The sequence below is a fragment of the Arthrobotrys flagrans genome, assembly GCF_004000055.1.
Source record: "Arthrobotrys flagrans strain CBS H-5679 chromosome Unknown unitig_0, whole genome shotgun sequence".
NCBI lineage: Eukaryota > Fungi > Ascomycota > Orbiliomycetes > Orbiliales > Orbiliaceae > Arthrobotrys > Arthrobotrys flagrans.
In genome coordinates this window covers 4,820,448-4,837,944 of record NW_027137550.1, presented here as the reverse complement: position 1 = coordinate 4,837,944, position 17,497 = coordinate 4,820,448, and the positions used below count along the sequence as shown (strand labels likewise).

The 17,497-nt window shown below is 44.0% G+C and overlaps 4 protein-coding genes across 4 annotated transcripts; 2 read left to right on the top strand and 2 right to left on the bottom strand.

The window, feature by feature from the left end:
* Nucleotides 1–645: 645 nt before the first annotated feature.
* Nucleotides 646–3,656, bottom strand: DFL_004443 (uncharacterized protein; the record flags this gene model as incomplete). The annotated part of the gene is made up of 15 exons (XM_067633539.1): nt 646–745; nt 831–933; nt 1,317–1,452; nt 1,597–1,642; nt 1,829–1,836; nt 1,910–2,037; nt 2,256–2,343; nt 2,400–2,443; nt 2,654–2,658; nt 2,751–2,767; nt 2,889–2,908; nt 2,988–3,036; nt 3,105–3,280; nt 3,574–3,583; nt 3,654–3,656. The coding sequence occupies 15 exons, from the start codon at nt 3,654–3,656 to the stop codon at nt 646–648; spliced, it is 933 nt and encodes a 310-aa protein (XP_067491697.1).
* Nucleotides 3,657–9,646: 5,990 nt separating this feature from the next.
* Nucleotides 9,647–10,385, top strand: DFL_004442 (uncharacterized protein; the record flags this gene model as incomplete). The annotated part of the gene is made up of 2 exons (XM_067633538.1): nt 9,647–9,672; nt 9,761–10,385. The coding sequence occupies 2 exons, from the start codon at nt 9,647–9,649 to the stop codon at nt 10,383–10,385; spliced, it is 651 nt and encodes a 216-aa protein (XP_067491696.1).
* A 634-nt stretch (nt 10,386–11,019) lies between these two features.
* On the top strand, nt 11,020–12,046 carry DFL_004441 (uncharacterized protein; the record flags this gene model as incomplete). The annotated part of the gene is made up of 3 exons (XM_067633537.1): nt 11,020–11,154; nt 11,245–11,935; nt 11,982–12,046. The coding sequence occupies 3 exons, from the start codon at nt 11,020–11,022 to the stop codon at nt 12,044–12,046; spliced, it is 891 nt and encodes a 296-aa protein (XP_067491695.1).
* A 3,476-nt stretch (nt 12,047–15,522) lies between these two features.
* Nucleotides 15,523–17,205, bottom strand: DFL_004440 (uncharacterized protein; the record flags this gene model as incomplete). Its single annotated transcript, XM_067633536.1, has 8 exons — nt 15,523–15,729; nt 15,789–15,899; nt 15,973–16,257; nt 16,318–16,628; nt 16,715–16,884; nt 16,943–16,964; nt 17,061–17,114; nt 17,175–17,205. The coding sequence occupies 8 exons, from the start codon at nt 17,203–17,205 to the stop codon at nt 15,523–15,525; spliced, it is 1,191 nt and encodes a 396-aa protein (XP_067491694.1).
* Between the last annotated feature and the right edge of the window lie 292 nt (nt 17,206–17,497).

Sequence of the window (17,497 nt, the reverse complement as noted above, 5' to 3'; positions counted from 1 at the left end):
TTCGCGATAGGCCAATTCAATTCTCAGTCTAACGGTTAAGTTAGAGTCGCTGGAAAACGGCGGAGCGGTTAACTGGTTCCTCGAGATGTAGGGGGTTAGTGTTCACACAGTTAACTTGCCGAATTCGCCGAAAAGATAGGCTGGATAACGAGTTCCCTGAAATGACTGTCAATTACCACTAAACAATTCGATTTTGAGTAGCACAATTCAATATATTGCCAGGCAACAACAGGGCCTGTATGAAAAAGCAATTCAGTATTCGAATCTGAAAATTGGGGTCCTCAACTTCCCTACTCTTATCGATATACAAATCGAAAAAGTTCCATGAAATAACCGCATTCGGAAAAAATGCATTTTGCAAGTCCCCAGGATGTGATTTCAACCACCAGGGTACGAAGAATACTATGGGTATCAAGTTCACGATAAACGCCCAAACCAATATCTTAAAGAGTGCAAACCCTTCAACGCCGTATATTGCCCATGCGGACTCTTTAAGTTTCACATCTAGATCCGATCCTACCCACTTTGGCATTACGGTTCGGAGACACTCGTTGCAGTTTTCTGAATTTCTGGGTGATTCGTAGAGTTCCATTATATGTTGACGGCTAATTGGTCGGATCATGAGTTTGGGAGGTTCGCGGGAGTCTATTTGATAATCGTGATCGCTGTGTTCTGAGAGACTTTCAAAGATATTGTCACAGAGCCCGTCGCTGTTAGAGACCGACTTGGTGCTATATCGTTGAAACTAACGAGTATTAGAACCATTAGCTTCGGTGCAGAACTCGAAAACTAAACCTGAATATACGGTAGTGGCCCTTCGCCATACTTACTCGGATCCACTGAATGTCGCAGATGGTCGTAAAGGGAAAGAACCGACGCCAGCTCCGTATAAGATTATAGTTCTCGCGAATGTTTTGGAATAGATCGCTATCTCTGTGGATACCTAGCATCCTGATTCTTTTCATTACGGTTCGATTGTCTGTACAGTGGACCACAAGGAAAATATCAAACCGGCCTGATAGTAAATTCGTGTATATTGAAGTCTCCTGGTTAGGACCTTGTAAAGTTATACCGCTGCTTGTGCTGCCAGTACCGGGGTTTCTAGAGTTTCCAGTTCCAGAGCTTCTACTCCCGGCACCCATAGTGCTACTACGATCTCTTAATTTGCTAGTATTGCTACCAGCGGAATTGTTGGAAGAGCTACCAAATGATGAATTTCCAGGTGCCGCCGGACTTAGTTGGGAGGGCACCTTCCGTCTTTGCTAGGAATAGTTGCTATTATATTGGCGAGAACCAGAGAAACCAGAGCTGTATACTGTAGTCTCGTCGGTAGTATTCTCCTGTGGCCCCAATATCAACGGGGGGGTGTTTGATCTTATATATTCCGAACAAGAACTCCAGTAATGAAACTGAAGTGTGCGGAACATCTATAGACATTTCCTTCATGCAATACTACGAGTAAAATCTCAGATAAATTAGTATAGATGAGCAAAAGTAAGCCAGGAACTCTGTGTCCACAGGCACCTTTGGGTGTTTCCGGAGTTTGTAGGATAAATTGCCATTCCAAGGAATAGCGCTGCTTATCGCACTACTCACATTTTCTAACATTAAACGACCTATGAAGGATTTGAGATTTTCCACACTGAGATTGCCGGGGTTAAGACGGCCCCATAGGGTCTTTTTGAAATCTCCATCTCCAATGCATAACCCTCCCGGATAGTGACACCCCTTCGAATTTCTTCTTCGGATCGGTTTCGAACGACGAACCAGCTATAGTTGGTCTAGCGTCTGCTATAGTAGAATTTTTTCAATCTTGTGAGAATCTAACTCGTTCTCCTAGAAGTAGCCAGTTTTGAGTTACAGGCACTATATATGTATATCTTGCTTCGAGCTTCTGAAAGAAGTATACCTGAGCTCCCGGGCCGACTCTTACACGTCTAGCAACAACCCTAATCGTGCGTTTCCGTCCGGGATCGACCTTAGAGGTTACGTCGGAGGCATTGTTTATCTCGAATTCTCCCCCGCCGTTCACCATCACTAAAATAATAGCACAGGGGCCGGCGATATAAGTGTAAGCCAAGTTCCAGCCAATGCCGAGTTTGTTGGGAAATTCAAAGCGGAGAGTACCTGCAATAGCAGTGACTCGGTTGATAGAGTATCAGCCATTTAGGACTAATATTAACTAGGGATGCAAACGAAACTTATGGTACAGATTACCATTGAAATCGAAAATAGGAGGTGCGGGTGACAGCGACCGAAAAATTCAATTATAAGAATATGAGGTGAAAACGAGGTCTGAAGGTTCCATGCTCGGCGTGCAGGGTCTTCCATGCACTTGGCGGCCTGGATTATTCAATAAGTTCATTACCCAGCTCTAGATATACTATATAGACTCTCACCTGATCAAAAATCTTCGAAAGACTCTCAGGTCCAAGTTCCTTTTCTGAGATTTTAAATTCCAACAGCATTGCTTTGAAATTGTCGGAAATTATCCCATGACCGGGAATGATAGATGCGATAACATGTCCCTCATCGTTTGCACGATGGAGAATTATTTCCGTATAGAAAAGAACGCCGACGGGGAAGCTCGTCGGAAATTTATTCCGATAAGGCTTTCAAGCAGGGCCCATTTTGGATAATGGTCACCACTAACTATGACTAAATAAAAAACACAAAAGTCATATAGTCAAATATATTTCATTCGAAGATCATTTGCGAAAATATTATTTACTGGTGTTGACATAGCATACCCGTAGGGGGGGTTATTCTGATTGATATCAAATTTTCTGTATCGTTTAATAAGGTCGGAATACCGATTCCATTCTTTGGCATCTAAAACTTCTAGGTCGATGGAGTCTTGGTAATTTTGGTGGGTTGGTCCTTCCGACATCTATGTCCCCGATAACCACTATTTCAAATATAACTTGGGTGCTCATTTGTGAGGTGTTGTGTCCAATCATCGTGGTAGGGAAGTGGGGTATGCGTACCTGGTTTGTATCCAGAACTTGGACAAAGTCTTTGGGAAATCTGAGTATTCTATGTTGTGACACTTAGTTCCACTGCCATAATGCTAGCTAATAGTTACCGGGGATCATCAAGCGCGCCTTAGTGTATTCTAGCAAGCGTGCTAGTGCTGAGCCGGGGAAGGGAGTGTTGTCCGAGAAAGGATCCATCCAAAGTTGCTGTTCCGAAAGACCAACCGTTAACCGGCGTATAGAAGACAATATCGCCAAGATGTTTTCCGAGGGCGAAGGGCGGCTGATGTTGACTCTGTTGACTCCTATTTTACTGTTCTCATTAATACTTTTATATACATATTGGCAATCTTGTATAAAAAAATTTCAGACGCTAGCCTCCCAAATAAATTATCTAATCGCACATTGAACGCTTCTTGAAATTGAACGGTCTGCAAATTATCTACAGTAACTCCTTTAAAAACCATCGCTAGGTGTATTCATTTGTTTCCCTTTCCAACAGGGTAGTTTTTTGGTGGCAACTTCGTATCCGTCAAACAACCTTCTTTGGAACCTTTCAAACTCGTTTTTAGTTTCCGTGGTATTTTTCAGGAGATACCAGCCTCTTTCTTTGATAACGGTTGTTAGTCCTTCCTGATCATCAGCAAATGGCCAGATTATTTGAAAGGCTTTGCAGACCATTTTTGGAAGTTTGACGTTTGAGTTGTGAGATTCTCGTGGTACGGTTTAGAATATCAGATCATCTGAACAAATTTTGGTTTTTTTTTTTTTTTGGCCACGTGGTCTAGGATTCTTTTCGTCGGGTACGGGATGGGACTCCAACGGGGAAAGTGCTTGTATATCAAACCCTGGCACGGATATGGGCCTTTAGAGAAGGACGACTACTGTCCCACCAAGGATAACTTTGGCTTCAATGTATTTGTAATTTATTTGGCGAGACTTTCTGGGGAATATATTATGGGTATCGTGGTGTCTTTCGATCTTTCAGATCAGCGGATTATTGTAGTAGGTAAAGTTCGGAAGATGACTTCGGTTATGACGGTCTGGGATATTGACATCCGGCCTTGATTCAAAAATACGGAAGAGTCCAGGTTTTGGCGTCAAATTACTGACTTCCGGGAGAACCAGAGCTTGCCGACCCGTTATTAGAGTCCCGTGCAACACGCACAGCCGTTTGCTGTCGTCCTTGATCGTTTGGAGTCTCGGTCAGGCGGACTTTGTATCCAAAGTACGAGGATACCCACTTTCTCTTCCTCCCTTTCTTCGTATGTTGGTCCTGGATAAACCGTTCCCAGAGGCGGAAGTAGATTTGGTCGGTTGGGTGGTTTAACCAGAGCTCAAATCTTCCGTGGGGATAGACGTGAGCCTTACAGGGCATCCTGACGGCCGGCCGGGGGAAGTACTAATATTCTTGACAGAAGGGAAGGGAAGGGGAGGTAGATATACGATGTATAAACCCTTTATGAACGATATCGTTGGGGGAACGTCGTCGTTGGTTGGAGGGAAAAAAGGGTGGCAAGATAAATACATACGACGAGGAGGTTGTTTTGAAGTGGATGTCAGGCCTCCGCCTTATAACGGCCTAAGCTTCTTTGAGGCCAAGCTCAAATGGCGACATCAACAACACATTTTGTGTATGTCTCGGCGACGCAGTAGATTCTGACACCATCGCAGTCTAGCGGGTTACTGATAACGGTCCGAGAGGTTATTTGATGGAGGGTGAGTCGTATTTGCATGTGGAGATGTATATGTGTGTGTGTGGGAGAAAGGAAGGATAAGGTATGGGCTTATGTTACGGCACAAGTGGCTAGGCCATTTCGCTTCACACGTTGAGACTAATATTCAAAGGGGAAATACATTGCATTGGAACGCGAAGGAGGTTAAGGCTGATGCAAGGATAGCCCGGGAATAGTACGCATGATATCTCTGTCCTATCGTGAACTATCCGTCCCCAGATTATAATTTTATATCATATTCAGCTGGGGAAAACCAGCAAATTGAACGATGAACTTCAATGGGATCGATGCATGATCGAGTGGTATATATACCTAAAGTACATACGTTGGTAGGCAGTCGCTTCGAAAAAAGAATTATATACTAACTAAGAATGGAGACGTACATCATTGGTTGACCAATCCCTGGCCTTATGCAGGAACTTGCGAAATTTACCCCGCAAATGCCGCCATGATTGCTTGTTCGGTAACAGAGCCGACCGCTGCCCGTTAATCCGGCCTGCTGGATGATGGCCAAAGCGGATGTGAGCACGGCTGTTTCAAAAGGTAGCAATTTTCACCATTGATCGTGAAGATCCTTTACTTTGTTATTTCAACTCTTTCATTCACAGTTTTAAGGCCCGTTTCGAAGTGCTATGCTTCCCGTGGGGGTGCAAATCTAGGTCTTTGGTATACACCCAAATCATATTCTTCCTAGGACCCACACCGTCCGGTAAGGTCCATGCCCATTTAAAGTCTTTCCTTACCCGATTTATTTTCGACAAAGTGTTCTGGCCCTTGACCCACTCAGAAACGGAACTCCCTTTTTGTGTCATTGGTGCCAATTTTCGCGACCACTGGCCCTTTCTTATCTCTCCTGGCCCGAATTCTGACGAAATGATCCTGTGACTTTTTGTCGGTATCAATAAAGTAAATCGGATTGTCTTGCATGTCTGTTAATCGGGTATTGCAGGTATAGTTGGGTATGAATCGTTCCGGTTTGATGGCATTTCGCCCAGACTGACTGAAGAGGCCCATCCTGACAGAAAATCAAAGTTGGACAAAAGTGTAAGACAGTGCTGTGCCGACAAAGCTTTTTTTGGTGTGGATTTCTTGGTGAATAGTTCTTTCCCATTTCCTTCCACATTTTGAAATCCAGGCAGTCTTCCTCGATTTATAAATTTCACGAACAAGCATTAAATATTTAATCTTCAACAGAATCTCAGACACAAACTACTATCAAAAAGGCTTGTTTCTTGATCAAGACCTCGAAAATAGCATTTTTTTAAATTTTTTTTTTGCCACGAGACTGTTCAAAGTAGTTAAACTGCCGAAGTTAGTGACGACTTTGATCAACAATGCATTCAACGGTAGCCACGAGATGTTCGCTGACGCATGCTTCATTTCTAGACCCTGATTCGCGGTAAGAATACCTTGAGGACACCTTCGGGAATTCAGTTGATACAAAACTTCAAGAATTCAAGGAACAAGGCCTTAACTTTGCAAGGCGTCCAGAAATGAGAGGCTTTTGGCTGGCAATTGCGCAAACTTTTCAGCCGGATGCTGCATGGTGAAACGCGGCAGCTCCTTGCGTCCGCATGTATGAACTTGGCGATATCGTGATATGATTTCGAAATGTCGATTTGGCTTCGAATCGAATAGTAAAGTATGTTTCGTAGGCCGACATTTAGAATTTCGAGATTCGAATTAATTGTCGAAAAATTCAAAGAATTTGTAGAATATCGATTTACAAAATTGTATTTTGGTGAGGTACTCGTCAGTTTAAATCCTTCCCCCCTTTTGAGGCCTCGCCTCAATCTCCTCTTTAATTCCTTGAATTCTGATTCGTGCGGCCGCCCAATTCTTGATCACATCATCGACAGTTCGATCTGTGCAACGATGGCGTCATTCGGTAAGGACCCTAAAACGGGTATCCAACAAAATCAACACGGGAATTAACCTTCCTGTTGGATTAGGCAACCGAATTGTGTTGGTGAGCACGGGCCTTATTGCCAAGACCATACAACACGAAGTCGACTTGAAACACTTAGCCTCGAGAACACATCACGGTGAAGTTGAGATACTTTAGGAAATTTGTGCTTGCTCCGCAAGGTCAAGCCTGGAGTTAACCATAGCCCTAACACGTATATTTTAAACCTGGCAAAGCTAAGTGGCGTAGCTTAACCGCGAGCGCTGTGAATGTGTTATAAAGCCTATCGTCTATAGGTTGATGAAGTTGTAACCGCTTAGAAATCCTACCTGGAGAATCCTCGACCATAGCAAACCCTAGCTTCATTCGTACTCTAAGCCTCCCAAATTATGCATCCTTTACTCATGAATTCAGTGAGCCTCCATAATGAACAACGGTATTGGCCCAGCAAACCAAATTCTTCCATAGCGTTAGAGGAGAGATGGCTATAGCCTTGGTACAATGCCGGAATAAGATTTATCCCTCGAGGCTCTGATAAGTGTTTTTACATTCGGATTGGTCCATTCTAAACGCGAGGAGCTGTAAAAATGCAGAGCGATTAGGCAAAGGCATCAATGACTCGACCTATCCTTGTTGTGTGATATCCAGATATGAGAATCTTTGTTCTATCTAGAGGCGACTATGTAAGGATCTAGAAATTTTATTTTCATCTTCTTCTTCGAGGCTCAGCGAGGTGTAAACGACTTCTCATTTGGTCGCACATTACCAATCCTGCGTCCTACTATGCTCAATTCTCACAATATACTGTTCCTCCGTTCCCTCCTCTCATATCTATATATTTACCTCTTTGAGCGCGCTTATTATCACCTCCAGCCCTATCGTTTCGATATTGAAAATGGAAATCGGCGCACAGGACGTAACTATTACAATCGACTTAATGTCAAGTCCTTAAAGCAATTCTGGGGAAGAAGCTACTGAAGGGATTAGTCATTGGACGGAAGCTTGTATACAAGTGTGGCAATTTGTTACACATCCCTTTTCTGAATCTGAAGATACGAATGAACCCCTAAAAATAGTATCACATATGTCACAAGGTAAGATCCACAATAGAGAGCTTCAAAGCAGAGGGTTCCGGTAAAAGAATGAATACTGACAAACAGCAATAGTCTTAGATTATCCTCGAGGGTACCCTCGTCTCTCCGCATTTACCAGTACCAACAAACTTTTCCAAATTTATCGAAAGTTTCTCGCGTGCGGACACGGCTTCTCCTACATAGACGGGATCTGATATCTTGTTTGAAGAAACAACTCGATAACCTTGATATCGAAGAAGCAGAGCCGTCCGCAATGGGCAAAGCCGATATTACCGAAACAGGAAGGCCCTGGTTTCTGAACTCGAAGATGAACTAAAGGTTTATGGTAAGCAGGTGTCTTACAATATTTGTGAATTTTATACATGAATAGATCCGTAATTGAATATTCAAATTCAAATACTGATGGTTTTATTGACAGATGAGTTGTTTGAAAGAAGTGTAAGTATCGAGGCCCTTGAACATGCCAACGAACAGGATATCAAGATATTTCAAAATTGGGAGAAAAAGCATGCTTATCTTCCTGGTGGGGAGAATGAATGGTTAGATTATACCGAGGACTTAGTATCCTTGAATGAACTAGAAGGCATTGCAGTATGGTCTGGACGACAACAGGCCCACAGAGCTTGTTGTACTCCGCCAACGGCACATGAGACTCGAAAATTCCATACATGTAGATTCACCAGTTCAAATTGATAAGCAATAAGCTAACACCAACCAAGTGCTTGGAGCCTGGGGAGTCTAGGGAGCCTAAAGTCAGTAAAAGATCCTTAGCTCGGGTTCTGAAGGGTACTCGTACAGATTCGGCAGTTGTTATATCCTTTTTCATGCTAGCACCGGTTTTTATCTGCGCCCTAGTCCCTAGCCTGCCGGTTCGACTGGCGATCATGATATTGGCTATTGTTTTCTTCATAATGGTACTGGCATTTGTGGCTGATACAATGTAAGTAAAAAGTTGACATCCTTTGATTTGCCCGCTTAGTCCCTGGTTGACTAGCCGCCACGGAAGTGACAGCCCGCGGGTGCAGTGCCGTAATTAAATAGTCCCGCTGGTAACTTGTCTATTTACCTTTGTACAAATACATGTTGCGACCTACTTGAGATTCTGAATATAGACGTATTCAGAACACAGTATTAATATTGCATGCCGAGCGAGGTTACACTGTATTCATCCACTAGGACTTCTCAATTCTCGCGTCTGTTACCTCTCACACGCTAGTAATTAAAGATACCAACTACTTCTAGGTTTATATATTAGTCTATCCTAGAAGGGCATGCTTAGAGTACGGTAGCCTACGCTTGTGATTTTATTGTAATTCCCACACCGACGATTAGCAATGTTGTGACAACTCGTGGCAGTTGGCAATCTGCATCAAGAAATCAGCAATGTTATTGTATCGGGATACATAATTTATATATATATATTCATAAAGTCTATTCGCCTTGCGAAAAGGAAACGCTTTCTTTAAACAAGATAAGCTAGGAGGAAGCTTTATATTGTTTTTAGCTTCTCGGTCTCGATCTCGGCTCCGACTCAAATCCCACAGGGCCACATTATTTGGGGTGGTATATATGTTAACGGTTTAACGTTTCACAGATACAATCATGTCATGACAACACCGATATGTCTAACAAGATCGACGCCACAAGCTAAGAGTACGATGACGAGACAAGGTCGACACCTCCTTGGCCAATTGGCGTATTTAAAGCTATTGATCAATACATATCCAGTTCTTTTAGGCCTCTAAACCTTCATAGCAAATTTATCTAAGCCTCCTAGATCTAGCAAACCAAAACTTCACCATACAATACAATACGCGTATACGTAGTGTGAAACACAAGAGATAATCGACATCCTAATATCGATATCGATCATTAGAAGATCTGAAAAATCTTCAGTCCAAGATCCAAGTGCCCGCCAGGCCAGCCTGTGTCAAAATGACGTCTAGGTACGCGTATGAAAGGTATGAAGGACCAATATATACGCGATAAGATGGCGTTTTCTCCTAGAGAAGTGCTGTATGCTAACAAGTGAGATGGCAAAACCTCTAGCTCCCGGTACTTTAGCTACAAAAGTCCGGATGTCGTATTAGTTGTAGGAAATGGGGAGGAGAAGACAACCTTCAATGTGCACGAAGCTATGATCGGCCCTCCTTCGGCTTTCTTCAAGGCTGCCCTCAACATCGGACTCAAAGAGACGCACGAAAGAAAGATCAATCTGCCCGAAATCACTTGGCTTGGCATGTTGGAAGTCCTGAACTGGCTGTATCGGAAAGAAGTTTGGAAACCAAAACTCCGGGAAGCGTTTTCTGAGCAAGCTACGGAAAAGTTCCTTGCGATTTTCACTGCAATCGACTTTCTCCAAATTCCACAGCTGACGGACAATTACAAGGAGGTGTTAGAAGAATTGTTGAGTGGCTTGAATGGGAGTTCCCTTGTGACAGCTGACAAAGAGGAAGGTGGCCGTGTGGCATTACTTATCCATGAATTATACAAAATCGGTGGGAGTATTGATGAACATGTATTTCTGTCGGTGCTGAAGGTTCTTAGGATCAATGGTTCTGGGCTTCCTGCAAGCATCAATGGGTTCCTAGGTTTTCGGAACTTTGTGTACGAACACAAGGATCCTAATCCGAAGTTCCTACATGATCTGTGCAAAGCTTACGGGTTTTGCTGAGGAGGTTGATCAATTGAGCCCATTGCTAATATCTTTGGCTGGTAGGCTAGCATCTGGCTCCGAGACTATGCTAATATCATAATTCTGTTTCACAAAGTCACCATCTGTATTCTAAACATAAATATCGATTTGTCAGGCCGGATAGATTACGCTGGGATTTAGTGCGATAAATATTCTATTTTCTCAGTTTCTTCAGACTCATGATTCCAGGCGGGACCGGACCAAATCGAGGACAATAGACACCATTACATTTGCAGATGTGTATATACTGAAATTCACCTCCTCGAATGAGATTTCCGAAGAGGAATCAAGCGTCCAGGTAACAAGGATGGTAAGGTACCTTTCTATCTTCCGTGCTTCAGGGAAAATGTTCCGAGGGCTAGAAAGATCTAAGTATTTGGAGAACCTTCCATGAACCGAATAACTCTTGAAGAATTTTACGAGGAAATACTTGGCCTAAGTCAAAGACAGGTGCTGCCCCACGATCTCATCACTTCTCCCTAAATGACATATCTTCCAGGCGGGGGTTTCTTCGTAATCTTTAGAATTCAACAGATTTCTGTGTTGCAGCCCCCTCTTAATCGCTTCATCAAACTCACATGTACAGCCGACCACCAAAGTGCTAAATATCAAAATGGAGCAGCTTCTGGAATCTGGGAAATACTCTGACTTCACAATTATATGTGGTGCCAAGGAGTGGAAGGTTCATCGAGCCATCATATGTCCTCAGTCTGAGTACTTTACGATCCTTTGCGATAGCAACTTCAAGGTTATATTGTCCTCCTTTCTGGTCGCTATTAAGAAAAGTTCTTGACCCGAGATTTCGAGAAGCACTAACTCATGAGGGTCCTTGAAATAGGAATCAAAGGATGCTGAACTTGACTTGTCAGCTGAGCCACCTCTTGATGTCGAGAACATGCTGAAGTTCTTGTACACGGGAAGCTATACGTTTCTGCAGGCGGAGGCCAAACAGCCAAACATCGATCTCGACAGCGTCACAGCAGGACTACAGGCCTCTTCACTAGCCACGAATGAAGATGGAGATGAAAATGAGGAGAATCAAGCTGATACCGGTCCGGAGCCGCCAATAACGCAAGTTGAAGTACCGTCAAGCCCAGAGATTCTTCGTCTGCAGCACCATATCGTCATGTATGCTATCGGAGACCGATACATCATTGAGAAACTCAAAACTCAAGCAGCCAAGTATTTCATAGACGGCTTACCAAATAAGTGGACATATGATAATTGGTGTCTAATGGAGAGCGTTGATGAAAAGACTGCACCAACAGATCAGACTCTCCGAACTCCTATCATGGAATTGTGGCTCAACGATGGTATCAAACTTTTTGAATCCCAGGAGTTCCGCGACAAGGTGGCTCAATTCCCAACAATGGAGCTCGAATTTCTCCGAAAACATGCCACGAACATGTCCTGTGAAATCTCGGCCCTCAATACTAAGTTGGCACTTCAGGCGAGTGATATGAACGCGCAATCTCTCTTAATCAGGAACCTCAGTAGCAAGAGGAATAGCGTAAAAGGCTCTATAGAGGGTATGGTTGCGGCGATCAACGGACCGACGCAATGTCGTCACTGTAGTGACCTTTTCGGGAGCCATCTGGAACAACAAGGAACAGCCGATGAACATCAAGTTGCATATATAATGAGATGCAGATCATGTCGGACTAAGCATGCAGGGGTAGGGTCAGGGCTTGGATTTAGCTTTTAGAGTAATGTTGGTATGTTTAGCAAGCGGAGTCGGAAAATCTACTGCCCTGTCACCCGAGCGCCTGTCTAAAGTAGGTATTGATACCTTTGTCCTTGTGCACATACTTGATTTTTTTTCTTCTTCTCGTCCTGGAGCTGGAATATCCAATACCTTGCGATAACTCAACTATCAAAACAAATTTCTGTACATGAATACACTTATTACCTTACAAGGGGTTGCACCGGCTCATTCAATCAAATCAATCGCATGTCTAGCGCCCTGGGGACGGGAGATGATAGAATCTAGAAGTCGGTTGTGAACTTAACGTACATGTACCGAGCAACTAGTCACTGATCATGTCAATATTTGAACTTGATGAACACAGTAATTTCAGAGGTTCAGAGAGAATTTGTAATGTAATCTAGTGGAAGCAAAATAGGATACATCTATAGCTAGTTCCGATAGGGGTTATTCTGAGAGAAATGGCATGATTTACTTGCTATGCCACCTGCTAATGAAACGAGCTAGAACGACAACGATTAATAGCGAGTACATGTGAAAAGTTTGGTATTACTGTTTGATGGGCCGGGGGGTATTGGGTATTATAGACCCCGATACAAAATGAGAGTGTCTAAATTCTAGAACCCTTCCGGTCTTTAACCGTAAATTTATACGGCAGAGTGCTCTAAAGCAACAGTAGAGTCGTCGAGACTGTAATAGATGGAAACTGCGGAAAACGAAGCAAATTTGTAGGGAAATCAGCTCGAAGTTAATAGAGAGAGGAATAGTAGTTTGACGCCGATTTATTCAGCATTGAGTCTCCTTTCGCGTCTGTAAGGCGTTTTGGCGAGATATTTCCGCAAATTTTAGGCGCGGGTGTGCTCGTTGTAATGGTCGTCGCTCGCTGGCTTCTCGAAGCACACGTTTTCTTCGCATTAGAAAATCCCATATTGATGACGGCGTGTCGTCTTCAACTGTTTCGGATGGTAATAGACTTGACTTGCATGGCATTTTCGATTGTGGCGGCCGGTAGCTTGGCAAATTGACAAGCGACAATTTTACAAATTCTCTGAAGAAGGAAAAAAAAGGAGGGTCGAGAAGTAAATGATAAGAAATATAAAAATATAAGTTATCGCAGCCCCCAAAGTGCCATTCGATGTTGATAAGATCTTCTTTCCCTTAGCTTAAGCTCAGCCTGGATGGCTTGGTGATGCTCATAAATGTCGCGAGTCGTTCTTCGGCTTCGCATCAACCAATCCCAAATCTCGCGCGGGGTCTCGTCTGCAAATTCCGGGGGGGAAAGCGTTGCCTTGCAGGGCATCTGGTGACTGTTCAAATGCAAAGCCGGCCAATCCGGATATACCGATTGATTTCAAGGAATAGAAAGGTTCTCGGGCGTTTCCTGTTGTGAAAGTCGCCTTTGTTCGAGCTCTATCCTTGCTTCTTCCAGTTCTTCTTGCTGGTCTTCCCACCGATTCATCCGCGTTTCGTAACCGATGCTTTCGAATACCCCAGCGCCCCACGGATTGAATGATTGCGGGCGCAATTCGCTTTCGTCGCGAACCTCCTTTCGTTTACGCAATAACCAGTCCCAGATTTCTCGTGGAGTGTCGTCTCTGGCTATTTCAACGGGCTGAATGGTTGCTTTGCAAGGCATCGCAGACGGTCTTGAAGGTTCAAGGAAGCGGGGTAGCATGTTATAGCAGGAAGGTTTCGCATGGGGGGTCTCGAAAGGGGAAAATGCGTTGTTTAGCTCGTCGGCGGCCTCGGACCCTTTGAGAGGGTCGCACAATGGAATGTTCATTTGAAATAAGTAGGTTGCATGGAGTCTGGGGCGGTTCGATGCTTTGTGGTATGTATGTACATGTACATCCATGAGCACAGCTGCTGTGGACAGGCGGATCCTGCACAAACGAGCTACAACGTTATGTACGATAGACAATGCATCGTGTTAACTAATTGCATTGCTTTAGAAAAAATGTCTTTAACGAAGCAAAGATGCACGTATTTCGCCCTACGCCCGAAGATTTCTTAGTAATCTTAGAGATCTCGATATCTCCTCACCCATCTGAAATAGAGTGAGATCTCATCTGTGCGTTTGGCCAACTCCTCTGGATCCAAGATGCGAAAGCGCCGTATTCGCATGCGCGGAAATAAATGCCAAATTACTCGTGGGGCCTATGATTGCAGGTACTCGGGTGGTGGAGGACTCTCATTGCAGAGGTGTGGAACTTGCCGGCCAGCCTTCTTATCGCGAAAAAAGTCTTGTATCTTAGACACGATAGCATTTTGAGAAAAGGATAGTGTCGCTAACAGTGATTCAATGTGAGATCACTTCGTTTTAACTCTCCCGCACGGACGTTGTCTTGACGGAATTGTACTAGATCCTTCAGCTTCCCGTTGTCGGAATTTTTTCAGTGTTACAGCGCCCGTAAATCGCCCTAGTCCGGCGTCACCCGCAAGAGAAGGAACTTGTAACTGTTGGCTACCGGCCGATAATTGCCAAAATTGATACTGAGGCCTCTTGTGTGATCTTGTAAATGCTGAGATTTCCGATCCATCAGCTTGAGTACGCTATTCTTCTGCCGTTTCTAGCCCTTATTCTTTCGATTAAAGGCGTTTCGGTTGGTATGATTTCGTCCAAAGTTAACAGGTTGTCCCGTCGTATTCGGCGGCCGCGAATATAGAACAGGAGACGCTCTATCTTGCGTGCCAGTGCAACCTTCGAAAAGCCAGAAGGGTAATTTTTTGAAGTCCCATTCATATCAAGGAAAGTCAGAATAACCGAAGTGTCGTCTTTACAAGGCATTGGGACTGGATTCGTGATTGTGAATTGTGAAGAAAGTAACGGATATACAGGGATTGAGTTACAGTATGAAGACAAAGTTTGTGTCGGCTGCGGCCAGTTAGGTGAGAGCCAGACCTAACACACCCCAAAACCCTAAAAAAACACGTTCCCTGGAGCCAGAATGCTCGCTTCCGAGAAAATGTTCGCCTCGCGGATTTCATGCAGGCAATTAATAGTAAAATTTGTAGTTTCTGGCTGTGCGAAGCAGCGAATGCACTTAGATATCGATATAGCGGTGTTGTGGCTCAATGGTAATATTTTATGCTGTTAGCATTCGTGTGCTTCTAGAGGAACAAATATAACAAAATTGTACAGGAATAAGAGAGTGCAGCGACGAAATTCTGAGAGGTTTAAAACTTATGAATCAGATGCAGGAAATCCAAGGACAGTCATTCAGTATTCATAAATGTGTTGCTAAAACGCCAACCAGAACAGCAATCTATTCCCAAATGTAGGTAATGCTAACTTCGCTGATTTTATCATGTCGGGTAAAAATGCAATCTTTTCTATATGTATGCTTTTATAGATGAATAGCAAGGTGTATCGTGTGAAAGTTCCGCCGTCATTTAGGTGCTTAAATCATTTTATACCATACCGAGGCGGCGCATAATCTTGCTGCTGAAGGCCAAGAGGACGATTGTCGCGACCGTAAGTGGTATCGCGAAAGCCCAGTAAATCCAAAACTTGTCTGAAAGTGACCAGCCTTCATCACCACCACCACCGCCGTCACCACCGCTAGCGCTCGTGCCGTTGTCGCCCCCATTATTAAAGAAGCTCATACTGAATATTGCCTGAGGTGCAAGTTAGGGGCTAAAGATGTTAGGTGCACGCAAATGAAAAGATAACTTACCGAAACAAATGTTGCTGGCAAAAATGCCGCCGTTAATGCTGCGATAACCTTCATGGCGGCAGAGTCAACAGCGGCAACATGGCTGTGGTATTGCGCGACGGTATTAAATGCCTATGGCTCCGTTCTTAGAAAATTCGGTCTTCTTCTGAGCGCCTGTGGGTCAAGCATAAGAAAAGTAACTTACCAGCTGTATTTCGTTCTGATGGCGAGCTTGCATGGACTCGGAACGACACTTGAACGCATGTATCATCCCATGATAAAACATGAGGTTGTCTCCAACCTGTCTCATGCAAACTTTCTCCTCTTCTGGTGCATTGACTAACCAATTTACGCGATCTCTTTGTCGTAGCATCATTTGCTCTAGAAGTTGGGTCGATACAAGCAGAGTTTCGGTACTGTGGATAACGTGTCTAGCGGCTTCGTGAAGGTGATCATAATCAACATCCGGCTTGCGTGCTTTCGGTCGGGTCTGTGGTGAAGCTTTGATGTTACTAGAAAGTCCCGAATCGACTCTCTCTTTGAGACCTGCCTTTTCTACTGTTCTAACAACATCCCGTATTTTCCAAATGGACTTGTCGTATAGGTTAACGATACCTCGAACGGCAATTTGATGGAAAGCGTACGGATCGACAACAAAGTGGTCTCTCGACGCCGTGTCCAGCGATTTCCTCATATTTTTGACAAGGTCTTCGGGACAGTCTAAGCAAAGCATACATTTACGACCAGACTTTTTCCAGGTAGTGAAGAATCCTAGTTTGTCCCAAGTGTAATCATAATCTTGCGGGAAGGCCTTTCCTGGTTTTTCGAAGAGTTGTTTCACGAGAAAGCGAAACCAGGTATCTGCGTGGATGAAGTGTGATATCTTAGAACACTTATACAAAGCTCCTCTAGAGGGAGGCGAAGACAAGCCCGTAGGTCAAACTCACCATGGCGGTCCGCATCTTCATCACGACCGTCGCTACAACCATAATATCCGTTCGATTCCCAGTGGACCTTGGTCCAAATGTCATTAGGCATTCCATAAAAATGTTGAAGCATATAGTGAAGGGGCGCTGATGTCGCTTCGTTGCCTTTTAGGCTTTTAGAATCTGCAAATCTAAGCTCATTAATTAGACTGTTGTTTTATGTAGTGGATTATAGGTGAATTGACCTACATAAAAGAAGGCTCGTTTGACACTGAGCATATGTGTTAGCCATACTGCTGTATTCCTTAAGCAAGATGAGAATCTTCGTAGATATCTCTTGCCTCTAGACTAAGGGAATCATACGTACTAGAGCGAAGATAGCCTTCAAGATCGTTATCCATAGCTACCCACCCATCTCCGCCTGTAAAATCAATTTTGATTAGAAGAAACACTCGAGATTGCATTAGGGAATTATTCGTACGTCGTTCGTAGATTTTGGCTTTAATGGACATTGTTGCATAAAACGCGTTGTCACATCAAATTCCTTTCCGGAGTTCCCCTATCCTTAGCCCAATGTCGAGACCACCTTAGCTCCAGCCTTCCAGGAGATTTTGTCGACCAACCCCAGGATCTAATCGCGCGCCGCTGCGAACCTTCTTATAGGGTGATCGGGTACTAACTTAACCTACTATATTGCTAGAAGAACGCGGAGATGGTAATCAACGGGACGTTGATTACGACGACGGCGGGGCTTAATTGAAAACCGCGACGGCTGACAACCGAATTGCCATCGGAAACTTAGAA